At 46.0% G+C, this 23,679-nt stretch overlaps 2 protein-coding genes and 1 pseudogene across 2 annotated transcripts; 1 reads left to right on the forward strand and 2 right to left on the reverse strand.

The window, feature by feature from the left end:
* Window positions 1–1,536: 1,536 nt before the first annotated feature.
* Window positions 1,537–4,518, reverse strand: BETA-UP (beta-ureidopropionase). Its single transcript, XM_048674906.2, has 6 exons — window positions 4,187–4,518; window positions 3,575–3,682; window positions 3,216–3,404; window positions 2,418–2,645; window positions 2,094–2,318; window positions 1,537–2,004 (listed from the first exon to the last, which is right to left on the reverse strand). Exons 1-6 carry the CDS (start codon window positions 4,307–4,309, stop codon window positions 1,642–1,644), a joined length of 1,236 nt encoding a protein of 411 aa, XP_048530863.1. The 5' UTR covers window positions 4,310–4,518; the 3' UTR covers window positions 1,537–1,641.
* Window positions 4,519–4,659: 141 nt separating this feature from the next.
* LOC125507154 (arogenate dehydratase/prephenate dehydratase 6, chloroplastic pseudogene) lies at window positions 4,660–5,259 on the reverse strand (annotated as a pseudogene).
* Window positions 5,260–15,325: 10,066 nt separating this feature from the next.
* Window positions 15,326–16,584, forward strand: LOC147972120 (uncharacterized). The gene is made up of 2 exons (XM_087524233.1): window positions 15,326–15,461; window positions 15,662–16,584. Exons 1-2 carry the CDS (start codon window positions 15,326–15,328, stop codon window positions 16,582–16,584), a joined length of 1,059 nt encoding a protein of 352 aa, XP_087380359.1.
* The last annotated feature ends 7,095 nt before the right edge of the window (window positions 16,585–23,679 follow it).

Below are 23,679 nucleotides of genomic sequence, written 5' to 3' on the forward strand. Positions count from 1 at the left end.
GTGGAAGCTCAGCAACGCCGGCGTCCCCATCCTCCTTGTGCCCGACGTCGACGCGCGCCCCGGCCTCTTCGCCGCCGAGGTCGACCGCGTGCGGGCGTCTCTGTCGGAGGAGGAGCGCGCCCTCCCCCAGTACGTCGCCGACAACCACGCGGCCTGGACGGGATATTTCCAGCGGCGGCAGGCGCAGAGGCTGGCGTCCACGAACGGGGCGACGGTGGTCGGCGGCACGAAGAACAACGACGGCCGCCACATCTGGTGGGGGGTCCCCGGCCGCACCCTACACGAGGTGATCGCACACCTCGAGGGCAGAAACAACCCGCCACTGGCGTACCCCGCCACGGTGTCCGTGCCGGCCCCTCGCCGGAGCGCTGGGCCGTGGGTGCCCAGGAGGTTCGCCGCCTCCTACTCCTCCCACTCTTCCTCCTCCCGCTCCTCCTCCCACTCTTCCGGCTCGTCGGCACTCTTCGGCGTCAAGGCAGAGCCCGTCGGGGAGACGCCGCTCGACCGCGCAACCGCAGCGCCGGCATCGTCTTCAACGAGGGCGGCCGACGTGCCACCTCCTCGGCTCCTCCGCGTTTCGTCAAGCCAAAGACAGAGCCGGGGCTCCCCGTCGTGAAGACGGAGCCCGTCAAGGAGGAGGCGCTCGACGACGAAGCCGTCCTCAAATGGGCGCGCGACGACTAGGTGTAGATAGAGAGGGAGCGCCAGTGTGCCGCCTTCGCGTGGTTCGAAGCTCGTCGCCGTGGCCGGGACGAGGGAGGCATCGTCGTCCTCGACGACAGCGACGACGACGACGACGCGCCGCCACCGCCTGTCCGCCATGGAGACGCCGGGCAGCGGTCCAGCAGGGGCAGCCGCACCATCAAGAATGAGGAGGCCGACGACGATGACAAGGACGGCGGTGACTTCGCCGTGCTGATCGAGTTCTTCGCCCCGTAGATTAATTTTTTTTAAATAATTTATGTAAAACGCCGAACATGTTGAATATGAATATCAAGTTTGCCAAATTTTAGCCAAACTTTGCCGAATTCAGTTTTTTTAAAATAAAAAAACGCGTCCGGGGCGAGCGGCTGGGAACCCGCTCGCCCCCGCGCCGATTTTAGCGCCGACTCGCCCCGGGGGCGCATAAAATCGCCACCTGGGGGGCCAACGGCTGGAGATGCTCTTAGGCTGGCCTAATTGCCTTAGTCTAGAAAGAATGCACTGCATCATATGGCAGCTGTTTACCTCTTTGGACGATGATGCTTAGTCGGGCTGTGGATTCTCTGACTTACATCACCTGCCTTTACAGTGGCTGACATGTGCGCCCAGGAACAAGATGGGCCACATGTCAGCAAGCCAAAGGCAGGTAACTTACCTCAAAGAATCTGCGCCCTTAGTTGTGCGACATCCATAATGTAAAGCCAACCACGATTCTTTTTATCTATAGGCCATTGTGTGGTGTATTTTATTCAAAGAACATTTACTTGGAAATTCACAACATAAAAGAGTGAATATGTATGATTTCAACATTGGGTAAAGTCAGACCATGGAAACTTGATCAAAAGGTGTTTACTGATTTATTTTTATATTTATACAACATATACAGAAAAGAAGGGAAAGGGCATCGACTTCGTCTGCTTAGACCCAATTGATTCAGAATTAAGCCCTCTTATTTATCAAGGGATCCGCGATGATCTGAGGCTTAAAATCTGGCTTCAAGTACTCTGAAAGCAAGTCAGCATACATGTCATACCGAGCAGTCATGCGGAAGGCCCACTTGTCTTTGATCTGGCGGCATAAGTTCAGGTCCATGTCAGATATCATCAAGCCATCTCGGTAGCGCGATAGCGATGGGGTGCAGGAAGCATCAGGCGCTGAGAAATGGCTGGATCCATAGAAATGACCAAAGTCGGCATGCTGAGGTTTCCCATCACCAGAAGTGAATGGGTTCGGGAATACCTCTGTGCCTACCCGGTTAATTGATCCGACAAAGTAGCTATTTGCAATTGCAGCATTCCTTGCCTGAAATGGACCAGCTTAGCATCAGGGTTGCTCCAGCATGAATAACAGCAAAAATAATAACAAATGTCATGTGAATAGTTTTATCTGACCTCAATAGGCCACATTGGTTCACTAAGTTCACCGACAGTTGCAGATGGGTTGAAAACTATTTCAGCTCCATTGAGGCCAAATGCAAGCCAATTCAGAGGATGATGCCTGCCGTAGCAGATGTTTACAGCAATTTTGCCATAAGCTGTTTCAAACACCGGATGCCCAGTGTTACCTTCCATATAGTACGTGCTCTCATTGAAGTCGCCAACTCTTGGGATGTGATTCTGCAGTAGTGTTCAGTTAGAGACAAAAAATACTTTCAGGTAGAAGGAAGAAAAAGGGAAATGCAACCAAAGGAAAGAAAAATGTACTGGTATGCATACCTTTCGATGAATGCCAATTATGTTGCCATTATTTCCAATTACAACAACAGTATTCCATATAGTCTCTCCATGGTTTATATCCCTTTCAAGGATAGGGCTAACAATTACCATGTTATATTTCTGTGCAAGCTCTTGAAGAAACTGAGTAGATTCTCCATCAACAGGCTCAGCAAACTCACACCATCGTTTTTCACGCGTGCAGAAGGCAAATGGCATTGTCCAGGCTTCCTGAAATTTGAGGGTATGAATCACAACAAATGATCTGCTTCTGTGGAAATATAAGCAAACATGTCTCAATATTATAGCTAGTTTGGACTGGCTTAAGCTTTTCTAAGAAGCTAGTTTTCAACATTCAAAAAAGAAGCTAGTTTTCGGTGCTTATAAGCCCAAAAAGGTAGCATCTCATAGAAGGTGGCAAACCTGTTTGGTAAGAAGTATCGGCCTATAAGGCTCGTTTGGATAAAAGGTTTTTTTTTGAGTAATCGCAAATGGAAGGACTTTTTTTCCTTCAGTGATGCTTGGAACAGGAGACCAGAGAGATTCTGAAGCCACAGAAGCGGCTACTCAACAGCTTCTGGCTTATTTAAACAGGTGGTTTTCAGTTTCTCAAGATGATGGGCAGAGAAAGCGACTGTTTATTTAAGGCTCGAACTTTTCTTAGCTGGCAGAAGTTGAAGCACAGGATATGCCAAGCAGAGTCTCATATACTTAGACTAATAGGACACCAGGTTTGAAAACAAAGATGCAGATAAGAGCCGCAAGAGAACACCAGAACTAAATCACCAATGTTAGAAGTACCTGTAAGCACAAAATATTGACACCAGAAGCACCAGCTGCGTCTATGATGGGTTTTACTTTCTCCATGATAGACTTCTTTTGATCAGCAAAATGACAAGTCGTTGGAACAGCAATTGAGTTCTGAATTAAGCCAACTCGAACAATCCGCGGCTGCCTCATATGCTCTTTGTCAGCGTTAAAACGGAATGCCTGTAATACAAGTAGCTAACAGTTTAAAATTTTCAAAAAAGAGAGAGCAAACAAATGGTTTCAGTTGTTAGGTGCTGCCTTGTTTTCAAACTATGATGTCTAGAAATTACAAGATCAGTTCATAATCTACCATAGCTATTTAAAATCAAGGCAATTTATTCGTAGATAACCTGCACATCGAAATTATGCGCTCCAGCAAGATCAGTGGTGGCCCCAGGCAGGGAAATAGCCTCAAGAGGGTGTGCACAATTCAACCCCAAAAGCAACCGGCTTGCCTCCTGTCACCAAATGGAGAACATAAGTTAAAGTAAACTCGGTATAAGCAAATTGAGCCTAAATAGATTCCTAAAACAAATATGAATCTAGATACCATCAATATATCGGAAATAAAGTACAGATGAAGAAATACAGGTAGCTGAACAACAGATCACAAACACAGACTACTAACATCATTGCACGATAATTTGGATACAAATTCGTTGAATGATTTTACAGAAAACAGATCCCGAACACAGGTCGGATAGACAGACATGCAAATTCTCGCACTGAATCAATTATTTCGCTGCTAGAAGAAGATTGTAGCTGTCTGTTTGTGTTGGGAAACAACCAACTGAATCTGCTCACATAGTTCATCAGGTTCCTCGATACATATCGACTGAACCACGCATGCAGTGCGATTACCTCGAGATCTTCTTCATTTGTACAAATATTTCACCCAACCAACCAGGCGGAGCGAGCGACTGACTCTGAGGAGCTAGCGAGCGAGGGCCGAGGATACGAACCTTGAAGAGCTCGGGAGGGAGATTGGACTCGAGGAGCCTGTGCAGCGACTCGTGGCCTCCGATCGACCCCGCCGCCTTCCCCTCTTCCTCTCCCCGCGGCGGCTTGCCGTTGGAGCTCTCCATCCCTATCCACGCGATTGGACTCGCAAGAGGAGATAGGAGCGGGTAGGACTCTCTTCTCTCTCGAATTTAGAAACCGCACTCCACGAGAGAGACCACGACGAGCAGATTTCTCCTTGCTTAACGGATCCGGCGGGGATTAGAAAACAAGGGCCGGTGACGGGGACGGCACACGACAGCGGGATGGGGGCGGCGGGCGAGCTCGATGGATGCGGTGGGGATTAGAAAACAAACACACATGGAGTATCCGACGGAGTAAACTGTATTTTTACTCCACTAAGATTTCACCGGACCTAGCCCATCCTCTGTATATAACGGAGTAAAACTTACTTTTGGCTCATACATTTCGTCGAACACCTGCTATGCGCCCCCACGACGATGGTGACCAAGCCGACATGGCTAGTGAGCATGCCGGACGTTGCCGATCATTGTGCTCGCCGCCGTCCTATGGGTCAGGGTGTTCGACGAGAGGGCGCCAGCAGCGTCAAGGACCTCGCCGCACCGCTGCCCAAGGCTGTGCAGGTGTCAAGGACGGGACCACTAGCCACGTTGGCCCTGGACATGTACTCGAAGTGCTTCCCGGTATCTTCTTGCACGGCGTCGGTGAGGATCTGGGCGCGCATGTCGACCATGGACATGTAGAGCTCCCCGGTGCGCACAGATGCGATGGCGGCCGTGTCGTGGAGGCTGTGCGCGGCAATGTGCTCCGCGGCGTTGGCCGTGTCTTCGAAGGCCTGGTGCGTGACGTTGAGGCCCATGCTTGTCAGTGTGTGCTCACACTGCGTCAGCGCCTGCGGGTGCAAGATGACCCGGGCCAGCAGCTCCCGGCGGACCCCCGGAAGGGCGAGCATGCAGTGCTGGACGGGGAGACGGTGCCGGAGGAGCAGGTCGTAGTTGCGATGGATACTGCTGCCCAGGAAGTTCTCGACGGGGAGCATGGGAGGAGGCGACGAGGAGAATGCAATGCATTGGGATGAAGAGTTGCTCTACCGCCCATCTTCGACGAGCCGCTCTTCCCACACCCGGGGCTGGCGCCGCCCGTCCTCGGCGAGCTGCTTTGCCTGCCCGTCACCGCGATGTGAGCGTGGGGGGTCCTGAAAGAAATATGCCCTAGAGGCAATAATAAAGTTGTTATTTATATTTCCTTATATCATGATAAATGTTTATTATTCATGCTAGAATTGTATTACCGGAAACTTAGTACATGTGTGAATACATAGACAACACAGAGTGTCCCTAGTATGCCTCTACTTGACTAGCTTGTTAATCAAAGATGGTTAAGTTTCCTGACCATAGACATGTGTTGTCATTTGATGAACGGGATCACATCATTAGGAGAATGATGTGATGGACAAGACCCATCCGTTAGCTTAGCGTAATGATCATTTAGTTTTATTGCTATTGCTTTCTTCATGGCTTATACATGTTCCTCTGACTATGACATTATGCAACTCCCGAATACCGGAGGAACACCTTGTGTGCTATCAAACATCACAACGTAATTGGGTGATTATAAAGATGCTCTACAGGTGTCTCCGATGGTGTTTGTTGAGTTGACGTAGATCGAGATTAGGATTTGACACTTCGTGTATCGGAGAGGTATCTCTGGGCCCTCTCGGTAATGCACATCACTATAAGCCTTGCAAGCAATGTGACTAATGAGTTAGTTATGGGATGATGCATTACGGAACGAGTAAAGAGACTTGCTGGTAACGAGATTGAACTAGGTATGGTGATACCAACGATCGAATCTCGGTCAAGTAACATGTCGATGACAAAGGGAACAACGTATGTTGTTATGCGGTTTGACCGATAAAGATCTTCGTAGAATATGTAGGAGCCAATATGAGCATCCAGGTTCCGCTATTGGTTATTGACCGAAGATGTGTCTCGGTCATGTCCACATAGTTCTCGAACCCGTAGGGTCCGCACGCTTAATGTTCGATGACTATTTGTATTATGAGTTATGTGATTTGATGACCGAAGTTTGTTCGGAGTTCCAGATGAGATCACAGACATGACGAGGAGTCTCGAAATGGCCGAGAGGTAAAGATTCATATATTGAAAGGTTGCATTTAAACATCGGAATGGTTCCGAGTGGTTCGGGCATTTTCCGGAGTACCGGGAAGTTACCGAAACCCCCCGGGAGAAGTTATGGGCCTTATGGGCCATAAGAGGGAAGCACACCAGCCCATAAGGGGCTGGTGCACCCCCACTTGGGTAGGAGGCCGATTAGGACTAGGAGAAGGGGGCCACCCCCCCCCTTTCCTTCTCCTTCTCCCTTCCCCCTTTCCTACTCCGTGTGGGAGGTGGAATCCTACTAGGACTAGGGAGTCCTAGTAGGACTCCACACCTTGGCACGCCCTCCTAGGGTTGGCGGCCTCTCCCTCTCCCCCCTTTATATACGGAGGCAGGGGCACCCCATAGACACACAAGTTGATCTTTTAACCGTGTGTGGTGCCCCTCCATAGTTACACACCTCGATCATATCGTCGTAGTGCTTAGGCGAGGCCCTGCGCTGATAACTTCATCATCACCTTCACCACGCCATCGTGCTGACAAAACTCTCCCTCGTCCTCAACTGGATCAAGAGATCGAGGGACGTCATCGAGTTGAACGTGTGCAGAAGGCGGAGGTGTCGTACGTTCGGTGCTTGAATCGGTTGGATCACGAAGACGTTTGACTACATCAACCGCGTTACTAAACGCTTTCGCTTTCGGTCTACAAGGGTACGTGGACACACTCTCCCCGCTCGTTGCTATGCTTCTCCTAGATAGATCTTGTGTGATCGTAGAAATTTTTTTAAAACACTACATTCCCCAACAGGTCTGTCGCTGACCCATTCATTGTCGCTATCTTTCGCAGGAGTCATGGCCGCGTGTGGAAAGCGAGGGGAAAGGGGTCGGCGGCGCTCTGAGGGAGAAGGCAGTGACACAGAGGGAGGAGGTTGGCGAACGATCTAGTCGGGGTAGATGACGTGCCCGGAGCGAATTTAGGTTCGGAGGGGAGCCAGGAGAGATAGGAGATTTTACTTGGTCGCCTCCGGCCGGAGTCCTTGGTCGCCTCCGGCCGGAGTAAATATACTTGCAGGATAGGGGTTGGAGTAAATTTTTACTCCACTAACCAGTTTAAGGGATCGTCTAGGTGCGGCATAGAGGAGGAAAAATGAAAATATCCTCCCTTATAGCCAGATAGGGGAGCGGTTAGAAATTCCCTAAGAGCATCTCACCCAATAAATTTGGTTTTCCTCCTCTAATTGACACCTAACCAACCCTCAAAAGCTCTAGAGGAGGATAGTTTTTACTCCAACCAACTCTATTCCTAAATATACTCCCCTGTAGCTGGCTGGAGTAAAAAAATTGCTCTGAAGACGCCTTCGCACCCCCCCCCCCCGTTTCGTCCGTGTCATCGCGACACAACCTCGGACTACCGCCGCTGCACCCCCATCGCAGTCCGCCACTCGCCCGTTACCCTCGAGCAGCTCCAAGCTCCGTGCACGCACGCATGGAAGCTCCACTGCAGCTTGCCGACGGGCATGTGGAGCGTGCGTGCATCTACGGCGAGGGTCATGTGCGTGGTGTGGAGAACATGTGGGTGTTGTTGTAGTGAGTGTGAGGGTGCAGCCAAGGGCGTGTGAGACCAAGCCTGGCTTGGCCACGGCGGCCGGCTGGAACAACATCGTCACAGAGGCTTGTGCAACGAGGGGTTGCAAGAGCTTTTGCGCGTGTTGTGGGGGCGCAAGGCTGCCGCAGTGTGTGTGGGCTCATATAGGAGCGGGTGAGGCGCCGGTCTACCGAGCTTTGAAGCTCCGGCTATGGCAGCCATGTACAAATTCAAGTGGGGCAATGGGAAACGGAGCTGGAGAGGCAGGAAGAGACGCGACTCATCTTGGGAAGGTCGATAGTGAGTTGGGTGAGGGCCCGGGAAGTGGAATGATGATGAGAGCGAGATGCATATATTGGTCGGAGCTTGAGATGTAGCGAACAAAAGGGATGTAGAGGGGGCGACCCATGCGTTGTTGCCTCCGGGGCGGAGAAGCCAACGTCGGGGAAGAACAGGGACATGGTCGCACGTCCTATGGTCACCGATGACGCATCCTCCTCATCGGCACCGGTGCTGCTCGTCCTAACGTGGTCATCATCATCGTCGCTCGTTGCGGAGATATATGCTCTAACCAATGCATCAGTGTTTGAACTAGAGTACTTGAGAGAACCAACTGCTGAGGACAGATACAAGTTATTAGCAATTGATGCAATAACAAATTTTCTATGTATACTTGATTCAATTGGTTGCATGCATTGGCAATAGAAAAATGCCCGACATGTTTGCGCGAGCACTACTAAGGTCACACCAAAGAGGTCACCATCATATTTGAAGCAGTGACATCTGTTCAAGATACTTTCTGATGGGATGCTTCAACATGCAACTATACTATCAACGAGCATGACTACACCATGGGATACGACCTTGCCAATGATATCTTTCCTCGGTGGGCAGGATTTGTGAAAACTATACCCATCCCCAAGGTAACAAACAACGTCTCTTTACACAAATGCAAGAAGGTGTTACGAGGATATGAAGAAAGCATGTAGAGCGCTACAAACTCGTTGATGTATTGTTTTTGGAGCGGCAATGAGTAGTATCCGGAGACACCGGGGGAAGTGCTGACCCATTGTGTAATCTTGAACAATATAATTGTCGACGATGAGAGCGAAGGGGCAACTTACCCATATGATTTTAAGTAGTCCGGAGTATATGTCCGCCTCCCGGGACAAGATGCAAAGCATGTTGTTGTGCCAACTTTAAGATAAACAAGCGCACATGCAACTATTCAATGATCTTGTGGAGCATATGTGTAGATTCACATGGTAGATCATTGAAGGAAGACACTATACATCATTGAATATTACTAGCAAACGGGCCCGTGCGTTGCGATGGAAAAGAAATCCCATGCCCCTAAGCACAGTTGTGTCTGCATCTTGGAAGGAATTGTAGTAGGGCAATGTACATGCTTCTTGCCAAATCGACACTGATTGATCACCGATGCACTTGCTAGGTTGGTTGCTCGGAAAAGCACCACCTTGCGCCATGGACGTTGGCATTTGACATTCTGGACCAGATTGACCAGTGACTGATGGTTTCGCTGTCTCGCACATGATTCCTACTCCGCCCTATCTATATTGCCCATGCCCACATAGATGGACTTCTTGGGGTCGAGTGAGCATCGACAAAATAAATAAACATGTGCTTGGAAACCTATAAAACAAATTAACACTTGAACAAAAAAAATTTGCGCATACAACTCAAACAACTTTGCAAGTAGCAAAACAATAGTATGAAATTATTCAAAAGTACCAAGGTCCATTCTTGGAAACAATCCATTATCAGATAGAACAGTGTCCAGTCCTTTCCTATCACAACAGCACATGTGATATAAAATCGGATTTTTCAAGTTGTAGGTTTAATACAATTTTAATTCATAATTTTACATGTCTAGAACTAACTCATTGTCTTGATTATAGATTCAACTTTCAGTAAATTAATCAATGGCAGTGAGCAACATATGCGCATGGTTTTTATTCCCCTCATCCAATATCATTAATGAAACGATGTACTAACAAAATATACATCATAAAACTCCCACAAAAAGTTACATCATAAACCAATGTGCTTTGAGTGGATATTTTTTGTTTATGCAGAAATGTACTGACCAAACCGAATTACTAAATTACCTCGTGAAGTCTCAGGGTGTCTTCACTTTTTGTGTGTGTGGAATGTCTCCCCCACCAGCAAGTTTCAAGTGAACATTACACTCTTGCACATATGTATTGTTCGAACTCTAAATTTCTATATGTACATTTATTCAAACCTTCAAGCTGCTCTTTGTTAGCGGCTGCTTGTTCCAGAGGCGCAGCAAGCCCCATCAAGTTGCGATTCTGCGAGGAAGCATCAGGAGCATTAGTCTCTTTTGATGGCATCTTGCATGCAATGCTTCTTCACAAAGTAACAAAAAACAACATCTATTTAGCAACAGAGCTCAATAACACACCTCAAGATCAATAATACTTGGTCACTAAAACATCAGAAAGTACTCTCCTGTTGAAAACTTGAAATGCATCAGTACATTGATCTTTTACTTCCATAAGCAAACTCCCATTGATCTTTTGAATTCTGATTCTCTAGGGAGAACAGAAGCGTCAGGCTACTCATAAAATCCCGGCATTCAAGGCCACACCTACGTCAAGCTGCTACCATGAGGCACCTTCTCCCGCAAGGCTGAATACTGAAAGGTAGACATGGAAACAAATCAACTATCTTCGTAGTTTTCTAGCCCATTGGCTTTAACATTCAGAAGACGTTTCTAGTACTGATTATTCAAAACTGCTATTGCCGCAAGCCATCCCAAGTGGGGAGAAAAAATTCACCCAACTATGGATTGTTGTGTGCTTTGGCCGTTGCAAACCCATGCATATGATGGAGGTCCGCAAGCATCCTAGCAGCTAGGTTAGCAGCAATGGTAGCTCTCGCCGTTTCTTGTCTTGCTCCTCCTGGTCCAAGCTATTACTGTTTCTGCCTGAAACACCTGCGCATGCAGCAAAAAAAAATCAGAGATATAAGATGACAGAGTAGAGAGCTTGTACGCCGTGCCACCCTTAGGCTGCACCCTGAACAAATTTCAGACCACCGCATGCCTTAGTTGCTCCTGCAACGCCTCCCAGCAGAGATGCGAGAGAGAGGGAGACAGAGGAGAGGGAGGAAAAATAGAGAGTCGGTTCAACTCCTTTTCTGCTCTGTTTCCGGTCCTAGCTATAGGAGGCGCGCTTCAGTTCGACGACAGTTCACACAACGTTGTTGTAGATAACAAGATCTTCTCCCCCTCAGCCCCTCCGACGATGCGCCTGACCCGCTGCTCTAGGGAGGTTGCATCCCGCTGCGGAGGACCAAAGTCTCTGAACAATATTGCTAGTCTATTAAAATAGTTTTGGCAAACTGGAATATTTATAGTTCCCTAGGTTGGTAATCCATGAATTGACGATGGGATCCTGACCAGGCATATCAACAAAAAGATCGTGATCACATATTATTTGCAGGAACGAAAATTTGCAATCATGGAGGTCCGACTGGCAAACCCCTGCAGACTTGTCCATATACAATGAAACCTGAAGAACAGATCCTTAGTTATGCACATCAGTACTTGGAATGAAGCTCCTCACGAGCTTTACTCCAGCAAACCAAATCAACAGTAAAAAGATCAAATAAGCTCAAATGAACCCAAATATGAGATTAGATTATCGTACCTGAAAAGAAACAGTTCAATCTTCAGGCAAAGCAACACTTATTTTGCAGGGATATTTCAGGAATTCAAAAAAGATAACAAAGAACCAAGGGGAGGGACAAAATTAAATGTGGCAGGCTACATTACAATCTTAAAAACTTGGCGTGGCTCAACGATTGATAAAAGATCGTAATAGAAGAACTCAAGAGTGTTGTTCAAGAGCTTCGCCAAGTTTAAACCCTTTTTACACGGACCAGCGACGCCACCTGGCTTACGTCGTCCTCGTTCTCGCGATAACCACCACCGGGCTGAGGGATTCTCAACAAAAACGCCGGGCTCAGGCAGCGGCCATCGCCGTTCCTCACATCTGGCGTTGGCCAGCAGCAGGATCATTGCCCTCTTCAAAATCGCTGGCGGCGAGCCTCGGATGGATGGCCTGGAGGATGTGTTCCCTGCGTGCGTCGTGGCAACAGCAGGAGTCGTGTCGTGTCGCCTAGTTGATGCAGCACCAGGCAGTTGTTTCGATTCGATTTGTTCTCGCGATGGAAGGAGGTGGATTTTTAGTCTCGTCCTCGGTTCGAGTCATATACGTATTTTTTCTCTCTCATTATGAAGCCCACTCGTGTCTTTAGGGCCCATACAAAAGCAGGGCACTTGCCTGGTCCAATACGGGCAAACATGCCCCCAATGCGAGGCTGCGTGGGTTATTTTTCTCCCTTCATATGTCAAGTTATTTATGAAATCTCATCCGTCAATCTCTATAATTAACATAAAATCAACGGATAAAAGGGTGACGTATGAAAAACTATGAAAGCCTCCTCACTTTTTTTAATTTATTAATTAATTCATATGAAAGCCTCCTCACTTTAATATTAGGTAAAGATAAAGATGTGTTAATTATGAAGGGCAGTATGGATTATTTTTTTGAGGGGCAGAAGGGCAGCATGGATATTTTTTTTTAGGAGCAGAAGGGCAGCATGGATTTTTTTTTTTTTTGAGAACTAAAGGGCAGCATGGACGCCGCGCCAGGCCTTGACCCTCGACGCACGTTGGGCCGAAATATGACAGCCAACAATACTACGCGTGCACACCGCAAGGCTCTTTCGAATTTCGGTTCTGCTTTTCTAATACCACATCGCTAGCTGAAGCTAGGTCAAACGTGTTTATAGATTAGTCTACCAAAGAGGTTAGCACCGAGCGGCAGGCCCGGTCAGCACACTTAAATTATCTTGAGATATATATCCGGTTTGATATGATATTCAGGACATTTGAAGACCACACGACACGCTGTGGTTAGCACTTTTTTTTTGTACTACATATTTTTCTTTCATACATTTCTTGGGGAATTTTTTCATTGACACAATACATATTTTCTTTCATTGCCCTTTTTTTTAATGAAAAGAGCCAATGCGCCCTGCTGATTCATGCATATTGTTATTGTTTAGCTTTACTTTTCGCAAATGATACAACTCGTTCGGTTGATTCTGGGTGGACACGCGATATGACTTTATTATTTGGAAACTAGATGATACCCCGCGTGTTGCTGCGGTACTTTTAGTCAATAAGTCGAATAACTTTGTTTACAAAGTAGATATATGATTATAAGATGAAAATATTGCAATAGTCAGTGAACACAATAGGTAATGTGAATTATGTGAGATGGTCAAATGTTAATGTATATAAACATAGTAAGAATGGTGATTCCAAAATGAAGATGCTTTGAAAGGCAACAACCATGTCAGAACACATTGCTTGCCCAAGATATAATGGATTGAAGCTATTAAATGAATAAAGCAGGAAGACGATCTAATTCAAAGGATAATAGGAAAAATGATACACAAACATGCTAGTCGTCTTAGTCTTCCTTCACTTTGTGGTTCTCCCATTTGTTATCTCCACTCCATCTAATATTAATGTGTGTGTTACCTAAAGGAATGTAAAAGAAGGTAAGAAAATATCTAGCATGCAAAGACGAATTCCAGATTGACCCATACAAAACCTGGTCTGTGCTAAAAAAAGATGAAAAGAAACAACCTGCATGTAATAAAGTTCACCTTTGCGTTCCAAAAAAAGTAAAATTCACCTTGTTGTGATTAGAAACACCCCAAGCTCCTTCCATTACCGACCTTGCTAAGCTACAGATTGACGACTGTATAACTCCAGTATAGTTTACATCCTAAAACACAACATAAGATAATCCATGTTTGAAATTTTCTACATGCAGTAAGTGGATTAAGCTAATCATTGAAGAGCAAATGTATCTTACCTTCCATCTGATCCCAACCAACTGAAGCTGAATTTCCTGAGTAATTGACACCTAATTGGCTAACAAACTAAGAGTGAAATTACATAACAGCAAGGCAAAAAGTTTGAGGCTAACACAATCAAGAAACAATACAGTATGCCAAAAAAATGTATTACTCCCTCCATTCCGAAATGTAGGTCGCTGGGGCTTCTGTTCCAACTAGGTGAAAAGTTGACAATTGACCTGAATACCCTCCCTTCAAAATTTGAATCCCGATCGATCGTCTTCCACCTCCGCCTCCGCCCTCCACCTCCACCTCCGCTTCCGCCCTCCACCTCCACCGACCCTCACCTCCGCCCTCCACCTCCATCTCCACCTCCACCCTCACCTCCGCCCTCCACCTCCATCTCCACCTCCGCCCTCCATCTCCACCTCCGCCCCCTGCCCAGGCGCTGCCGCCGCTGGAGTAGAGCTGGTGCTCTGCTGCCGCCCACACACAGGGGCTCCTCCTGACCCGCACCCAGGTGGAGGCGAGCACAGGCTGTTCCGCCATCTCCACCTCCGTACCCACCTCCGGCCACTGCATCCAGGTGCAGGCGCTCCTCCTCTCCCACATCCAGGAGCTGTTGCTGGGTTCGGCTGGTGCCCAGGTTCATCTCCTCTCTCTGATCATTTGATCCTCTGCTGGAGTACATCTCTCTGCTGTCGCTGGAAACGAACTGCAAGCATAAACAATACTCAAGTGATTCAAGAGATGTACTGATTCAAGAGTAGTCAAGAGTAATTCAGAAGTGCCAACATTTGATTCAAGAAATGTTTGCTGCCAAAAATTCAACAAATAATTTGAACAAGTTAACTGAATTAACTGTTGACTATAGCATTTCAGACAATAGGAGTAGCAGACCAAACTGTATTAACTGTTGACTGTGCATCATTGATTTTGAAAATTCTGAAAGAACCTATGCCATTATGTTGATTTACTTTAAATAAAAATCATAGACTGAAAATGTTGTCATCTGGATTACACATGTTCTTTTTCTCATTAGAGGATCATGAGAGAAAACTATTGAAAATAGTCTGGAGTAAAAAAAAATCTGAGAACACACACACAACAAAAACAGGTTCATGACTGGAGTAGTACTGTAATAAGACCTGACAAAACTTCTTTTGGCTGGGAGAGATTTGAGTGTTTTTATATCATTGCTAAGAGATTTTATTACTGTAATAAGACTTGACAAAACATCTTGAACTGATAATCTACAGCAAACTTGCTTGAATGCAATGCAAGCTGTACCTCGATCTGTCCTGAAACAATGACCACGTAGCAAAGAGAGGAATGAACTGCAAACATAAACAATTTGATGAGCATTTGGTTCAACTAGCCAATAATTTGATCTAACCATTTGACAAAATCTGAATCTACTGATGCAGGAATACTGTCAAATTACTGTTGGAGTACAATTTAGATTACAACAGCAGTACCTGAAAGCAGCAGAAGATGGTTGTCCCAGACATCAACTGCACTCCACCTGCAGAAGATGCAGAAGATGAAATGGGTGATGATGATGCAGGAGTACAAATGGATGAAGATGTAGGAGTACAAATGGATGAAGATGCGGGAGTACAACATGCAGGTATAGCTACAGTGGCATTTCAGAAATTTTCAGTTAGTGGTGGAAGAAAAAAATCAGTTAAATTACAGAATACAGTTTGATGATATGATCATATCATCATATCATCATTTGAATGCTTATGTTCATTTGACCATTTTTCCTTTGATCATTTGATCATTTTTCCTTTGCTGTATTTCTTCGTGCAGGTGTTGAGCAATCAGTTAAGAAAAGGGATAGCCTCGATGACAAGCAAAAGTATGCTGCTTATGTTGCAATGCACACACTGTGCATGAGTAGAGGGGGCAAATTTGAAAGAGATGACAAGAAAAAGATTGCCAGTTTCTTTGGAGTGGGTGTATGGAATGTACAAAGAGTTTGGAAGAAAGCAATGAAGCAAATTGCTCAAGGTCTGGAGGTGGATGTTTCAAGTCAGAGAAAAAAGAACCGTGGAAGAAAGCCAAAGGACATTAATCTAGATCAAATACCTACCATTCCACTTAACAAGCGGTCTACTATCAGGTCACTTGCTTGGCAACTCGGTTGCAGCCCTACGACACTCCACCGGAAGTTCATGTTGAAGTTGATAAAGAGGCATACAAACTGTTTGAAGCCAGTTTTGAAGGAAAAGAACAAGAAGGATATAATGGAATTTTGCTTTTCAATGCTCGATGAGACAACAACACAAACTGAAAGGCCAAAATTCAAGACCATGCACAACATTATTCATATTGACGAGAAATGGTTCTATATGACCAAGAAAAACAGGAACTATTATCTGCTATATGGGGAGGAAGAGCCTACGAGAACTATACAAAACGGCAGTTGTATTGGAAAAGTCATGTTCTTGACGGCTATTGCTAGGCCAAGGTGGGATAGTGAAGGAAATGTGACATTTTCTGGGAAAATTGGAATTTGGCCGTTTGTGAAAGAAGTTCCGGCTCAGAGGAGAAGCGACAACAGGCCCAGAGGAACAATGGAGACGAAGTCCATAAAAGTCAACAGGCAAGTAATGAGAGAGTTCATGATAGATAACCTACTACCAGCAATACAAGCATCTTGGCCTGAGAATGATGCTGGGCAAACCATCTATATACAACAATACAAGCCAAGCCCCATATCTTGCCCAACGACCCAGAATTTGTAGCAGCCGCGGAAAGAACTGGACTCGACATCAGACTAATTCAACAACCTGCCAATAGCCCTGATCTGAATGGCCTTGACCTTGGGTTCTTCAACTCGTTGCAATCTCTGACAGATTGTCTAAGCCCTAGAATGCTTCAGGATCTTATCAAGGGTGTGCTAGATGAATTTGAAAACTATGAAGTTTACAAGCTGAACAGAGTTTTCCTATCTCTACAAGCTTGCATGATTGAAATCTTGAACCACGCAGGGGGCAATGGGTATAAAATACCCCATGCGAACAAGGAAAGGCTAGAGAACCTTGGGATGCTACCTCCAAGACTTACATGCCCTGAAGAGGTATATGCAAATGCCCTGCACAATCTTGGGATAATGGAGAGAGTTCAGTGATGGAAGAAGAGGCTTGACATACTTGTCGAGATGCTTGTTGATATGCTTGAGGAGTTGCTTGTTGAGATGCTTGAGGAGTTGCTTGTTGAGATGCTTGTCGAGATGCTTGTTGGTATGCTTGAGGAGTTGCTTGTCGAGATGCTTGTTCAGATGCTTGAGGAGTTGCTTGTCGAGATGCTTGTTCATATGCTTGAGGAGTTGCTTGTCGAGATGCTTGTTTAGATGCTTGAGGAGTTGCTTGTTGAGATGCTTGTCGAGATGCTTGTTGATATGCTTGAGGAGTTGCTTGTCGAGATGCTTGTTCAGATGCTTGAGGAGTTGCTTGTTGAGATGCTTGTCGAGATGCTTGAGGAGTTGCTTGTTAAGATGCTTGTGATTATTTGTGTGGAGTATGTGTAACTCCTTGTTTGTGTGGAGTATATGTAAATCCTAGAGATGAGGCTTGTGTGGAGTATATCTAACTCCTTGAGAAGAGACTTGTGTGGAGTGCATCATTTGTATGATCATTTTAATTAACCAAGAACTACTCCTACATACTCCAAGAACTACTCCTACTCCTACTCCAAGAACAACTCCTACTCCTAATTTTAATTACAACTAAGCAGAAAGTCCACATGATTTTAATTTTAATTTAAGGAAAATCCACACGATTTTACAGAAGCTTGTATGGCATGTCATGATTTTACAGAAACTACTCCTATCATGATTTTGCTGTCATTAATATGCAAGCAACAATTAAGTTCACAATATTATGCAAGTTAACAAGCTTCAGTAGCCCAAGTTTCAGTAGACAAGTTAACAAAAGCTACAGACGACAACTTCTAAAAGAAGCTACGGAAGCTTCATGAGAATAAGTTATTTTTAACAGAAGCTATAGAAATTTTACACTCAACATGCACAACAAATTTACACAGAGAGAGGAGAGGACCAATTTGCATAGTGAGTTTCAAGCAATTAACAAAACAAGTTAACTTGTTTGGCCCCTTTTTTTCTTTTCAGTTAACAAGACTGGTAAGCAAGTGAACAAATTCAGAACAAGACTGGAGTATATGTAGAGATACAAGTGCTCCTACTGAACAAGACTGGAGTATATGCAGAGATACAAGTACCCCTACTGGAATATCTAAACATGTTTGACTGCTTAAGCATGCAGAACAAGACTGGAGTACATAAACATGTTCGACTACAGAAGTTCCCTCGCCAAAGCAATGAACATTCATGACTAGCAAGGGAACTGCAAGATTAAGAAGCTACTCTGCACTCTACCTGCAGTAGATAAACAAACTGTAATACAAGTATGCAAAATATGTACTGAGATTGCAAAGTTACTTAAAGTAGAAAAATGTATCCAACTGAGATTGTGGTAAGCTCTTGATTGGAGTGCAAAATGTATCCAGCTAAGTTACTTGTTGAGATGGAGGAACTTGTTCAAATGATTAAATCGGGACCAACTAACTGAATCAGGAGGAACTTTATGTCTCGACAACTACGGCATAATAAACACACAAGAATAACTGAATCAGGAGTAGAAACCATGAGTGAGACTGCGAGAGTTCATCGCCAACCATTCAAAACAAGAAAAAGAAAAATGTGGGATCTGCAAGAAAAATGTGAGTATGTTCGATGCCTGCAATTTTCGTTCTCTGAAAATATGAACCTGCTTCAGTGGCTCAGCCGCAACATGGCGTAGATACAAAGGAGAGCATTACCATTCTACTCCATTCAGCAATTCACACACATACTCCAGAATCCATCAGCAAGTTGCTCTGGGCCTGGGGTGATCCATCAGCTTCATCTTTGCTTGCACAGCAACAATCACACGATTTCAGTAACTTTGTGAAGGCTTCAGAGGCATAGTGGAGTCTGGCACACTGCATTTTCAAGCTACTACATCAAGTTTTCATTAACCAAATCGGTGCACTGCTACTCTAACATCAACTACTCCTGCAAATGGATAAGAGAGGAGGCATGGAGAAGAAACACCGTACCAGATCCGTGAGGACGACCAAGCCGCTCCAGATCCGCCAGTTGCTCCCGCGCCTCTCCAGATACGCCGCTCGGCCTCCGCTATGCATCCAGTGCCGACGAGCGCATATCCAGCGCCTCCCTCGCCTAGATCGAGCGCCGGCGCACGCAAATCCATCTCCTCTGTCGCCCAGAAGCTCGTCGCCGGCGCAAAAAATTCATTCTTTGACCTTGGATGTGGGGCGTGAATGGACGCCGGACGTGAATGGATGCCGGCTGTGGACGCGGAGAAAGGTGGCGGCGACGGGGAGATATGCTAGAGAGCCAGCGACGGGGAGTCAGGGAGATGCCGGCGGGAGTCGGGGAGAGCGACGGGGAGAAGAGAGGCGAGCGAGTGAGCGAGTGGGCTGTGAGCGGAGTGAGGGGTAATTTCGGAAAGTGCGAGAATTCCGTAACGTGTCGAAATTTGCACTGCAAAACGTCCAGTGACCTACATTTCAGAACGGAGGGAGTATTACTGTACGCTCATGGTGATGTGGTAATGAAATTGTGCAGTACTGTTCTGAAAGAAAAATAGCTATGTTGTTGTTGAGGATGGTGATGCCTCCCTTTACCGGTTTGGTTGCAGCCCGCTGCCTCCCCTGCTTCTCTTAGCCGAACTGTGGGTGATTAACGCTCACATATAAGATGTAGTGTCCTCTATTAATTCCTTATGGAGAAGACAGTTACAGTGACGACCTAACCAAATCGATGCCACTGCACTACCGATCCTATCAGCATATACAAGCATCTTGTGAGCAGGGACATGAAGCCGTCGGAGTTCTCGCTTTGGTCGACTGCGGAGTGCGGGTGCCATGGATTAATTCTAGGTAATTCTTCAACTAACCTTGAATATATCTGACCAGTATTGTGTGCGCCGCCGATCGCCAGGTCACCATACGCTGTTGTTACCAGCTAGATCATCGTCACTGATTGTGTCTGCATCTGCGTGCCTCCAGCTCGCCAGTATCTGCAGCCATTGCAACTCGGCTTAGGCATCCTCTCTTGGTCAGTAGTATTTGCTAGATTACTACTGTTAAATGTGAACTCACAAGTGCTCTTTATTCAATATGTTTCTCATATAAGAAAGTGATCTCGCATGTAGTTTATTTTAGTATGCTTATGTGAGATGTGAACTCACAAATTCAATTACACATGAACAATATATTTGTGTGGAGCAAAAGATTCCTATCCTCTATGATTTTCTTGGATGATTTGTTAATTAAGATACCCCTATTTGCTTCAATCCATTATGTCTTGAGCAAGCAAATAGGTCGGACACTATGTGCCACTTTACTTAATTAAGGTGCCAGCCACTGCATCCCATATATTGTTATTGTAGAAATCAGCTGAGCGTGAAGCAACAATGTTGATGTTTATCCATGCATGCCTGATTATTCATTCATTCCTGGTGTTTGCTTTGTTGTATGTCACAGAATAAAACCTAATACATTTTTTGGCATACTGTATTGTTTCTTGATTGTGTTAGCCTCAAACTTTTTGCCTTGCTGTTATGTAATTTCACTCTTAGTTTGTTAGCCAATTAGGTGTCAATTACTCAGGAAATTCAGCTTCAATTGGTTGGGATCAGATGGAAGGTAAGATATATTTGCTCTTCAATGATTAGCTTAATCCACTTACTGCATGTAGAAAATTTCAAACATGGATTATCTTATGTTGTGTTTTAGGATGTAAACTATACTGGAGTTATACAGTCGTCAATCTATAGCTTACCAAGGTCGGTAATGGAAGGAGCTTGGGGTGTTTCTAATCACAACAAGGTGAATTTTACTTTTTTTGAAACGCAAAGGTGAACTTTATTACATGCAGGTTGTTTCTTTTCATCTTTTCTTAGCACAGACCAGGTTTTGTATGGGTCAATCTGGAATTCGCCTTTGCATGCTAGATATTTTCTTACCTTCTTTTACATTCCTTTAGGTAACACACACATTAATATTAGATGGAGTGGAGATAACAAATGGGAGAACCACAAACATGGGAGAACCACAAATCCTACGGTCCATTGTAGGATGATTTTCCTAAGGCCTTGAATTTGTTGGCAAGGTGATCAGGGTCCTCTCCCTGGTCCTATCGAACCAGTGACTTCTCTCCTGGGATTGAATATGTTTTGCCTTTCCCCGATGGTTCCGCATTCCTATGTGGGTAGGATTCGCCAGGGATGAGCGGCTTATTTAGCCTATGCGAAGCGCGAAGCATAAGAGAAGAGTGTAGCGAAGCGAGTGTAATACTTGTAGCGAATATAAGTAGTGTCAAAGCCTACACTGGCTTAGCTCTGCAGATGTTTTCAGGACGAAGACGGTGATACGATACCACTCGCCAGTGATGATAAGATTCACTCATAGCATAGGTGGAAGATCCATCCTATTTTCTTTATAGATTTATTTGTTCAAAGAAAATACGCCTAAAAATCATTCAGGGAACCTACTCTTGGTATCCTTTACCACATTCACTTTCCATATTCCCTTTCTTTAGTTCAGACGCTATCGTACCTCAGGGAAAATCCAAATTTCTATCAACGATTCCCACCCAACTCTGGAATGACTCTCCCCTCTCTCCCTTAACATATCGAAGGCCTCTTATCCGTCAACCTGTGACGCCCCCGATTTGACCGTACACTAATCATGCACGCAAATGTGTACGATCAAGATCAAGGACTCACGGGAAGATATCACAACACAACTCTACAATTAAAATAAGTCATACAAGCATCATATTACAAGCCAGGGGCCTCGAGGGCTCGAATACAAGAGCTCGATCATAGACGAGTCAGCGGAAGCAACAATATCTGAGTACAGACATAAGTTAAACAAGTTTGCCTTAAGAAGGCTAGCACAAACTGGGATACAGATCGAAAGAGGCGCAGACCTCCTGCCTGGGATCCTCCTAACTACTCCTGGTCGTCGTCAGCGGGCACCACGTAGTAGTAGGCACCTCCGGTGTAGTAGGAGTCGTCGTCGACGGTGGCGTCTGGCTCCTGGGCTCCAACATCTGGTTGCGACAACTAGGTAGAAGGGATAGAGGGAAAGAAGGAGAAAGCAACCGTGAGTACTCATCCAAAGTACTCGCAAGCAAGGAGCTACGCTACATATGCATGGGTATATGTGTAAAGGGCCATATCAGTGGACTGAACTGCAGAATGCCAGAATAAGAGGGGGATAGCTAATCCTGTCGAAGACTACGCTTCTGGCAGCCTCCGTCTTGTAGCATGTAGAAGAGAGTAGACTGAATACCTCCAAGTAGCATCGCATAGCATAACCCTAACCGATGATCCTCCCCTCATCGCCCTGTGAGAGAGCGACCACCGGTTGTATCTGGCACTTGGAAGGGTGTGTTTTATTAAGTATCCGGTTCTAGTTGTCATAAGGTCAAGATACAACTCCAAGTCATCCTGTTACCGAAGATCACGGCTATTCGAATAGATTAACTTCCCTGCAGGGGTGCACCACATACCCCAACACGCTTGATCCCATTTGGCCGGACACACTTTCCTGGGTTATGCCCGGCCTCGGAAGATCAACATGTCGCAGCCCCACCTAGACCAACAGAGAGGTCAGCACGCCGGTCTAAACCTAAGCGCCCAGGGGTCTGGGCCCATCGCCCTTAGCACACCTGCACGTTGCGTGGGCGGCCGGAAGCAGACCTAGCCTAGTGGCGTTCCAGTCCAATCCAGCGCGCGCCGCTCCGTCGCTGACGTCAAGAAGGCTTCGGCTGATACCACGATGCCGGGATACCCATAACTACTCCCGCGTAGATGGTTAGTGCGTATAGACCAAATGGCCAGACTCAGATCAAATACCCAGATCTCGTTAATCGTGTTAAGTATCCGCGAACGCCAACCAGGGCCAGTCCCACCTCTCTCCTAGGTGGTCGGAACCTGCCCTGTCGCTCCACCTCAAAGATCCACTCGCGGGTGCTCCTACGAGCCGACCCGTCTTTAATCACCACATGTATCATGTACAAAGTATATAGTATATACCCGTGATCAACTCCCGAGTGATCACGGCCCGATAGTATAGCATGGCAGACGGACAAGGATGTAGAGCCACTGATGATAAACTAGCATCCTATACTAAGCAGTAGGATAGCAGGTAATGGTAAAAACAGTAGTAGCAAGGACAGGCTATGCATCAGGATAGGAATAACGGAAAGCAGTAACATGCTACACTACTCTAATGCAAGCAGTATAGAGGAGAGTAGGCGATATCTGGTGACCAAGGGGGGGGCTTGCCTGGTTGCTCTGGCAAGAGAGAGTGGTCGTCAACACCGTAGTCGTACTGGGTAGCAGCGGCGTCGGTCTCGGTGTCTAGCGGAAGAAGAGGGGGGAAGAAACAATGAATATAATGCAAACAGATGCATAACGATGCATGACAAGACAAGTAACGGTGCTAGGGGTGCCCTAACACGGTATTAGGTGATACCGGTGAAGGGGGATAACATCCGGGAAAGTATCCCCAGTGTTTCGCGTTTTCGGACAGACGAACCAGAGGGGGAAAGTTGCATGCTCGCTATGCTAGGGATGCGTGGCGGATAAACGGGCTGCGTATCCGGATTCGTCTCATCGTTCTGAGCAACTTTCATGTTGAAAATAATTTAATCCGAGTTACGGATTAAAAGATATGATTTTCTAAAGATTTTATTAATTTCTGAAATTTAATTAATTATTTAATTAATTCAAAATAGATTT

Source organism: Triticum urartu, chromosome 5A, assembly GCF_056163025.1.
Source record: "Triticum urartu cultivar PI428250 chromosome 5A, HENAU_Tu73, whole genome shotgun sequence".
Taxonomy (NCBI): domain Eukaryota; kingdom Viridiplantae; phylum Streptophyta; class Magnoliopsida; order Poales; family Poaceae; genus Triticum; species Triticum urartu.

Bases quoted from the DNA above. Each gene is read 5' to 3' on its own strand.
- BETA-UP (XM_048674906.2), bottom strand. From the start codon at position 4,309: ATGGAGAGCTCCAACGGCAAGCCGCCGCGGGGAGAGGAAGAGGGGAAG. The intron at 3,683-4,186 runs GTTCGTATCCTC...ATTTGGTGACAG, and splicing joins TCCCTCCCGAGCTCTTCAAG to GAGGCAAGCCGGTTGCTTTT. The intron at 2,646-3,215 runs GTACTTCTAACA...CTCAAATTTCAG, and splicing joins TCAATATTTTGTGCTTACAG to GAAGCCTGGACAATGCCATT.
- LOC147972120 (XM_087524233.1), top strand. From the start codon at position 15,326: ATGGTTGTCCCAGACATCAACTGCACTCCACCTGCAGAAGATGCAGAA. The intron at 15,462-15,661 runs GTATAGCTACAG...TTGAGCAATCAG, and splicing joins TGCGGGAGTACAACATGCAG to TTAAGAAAAGGGATAGCCTC.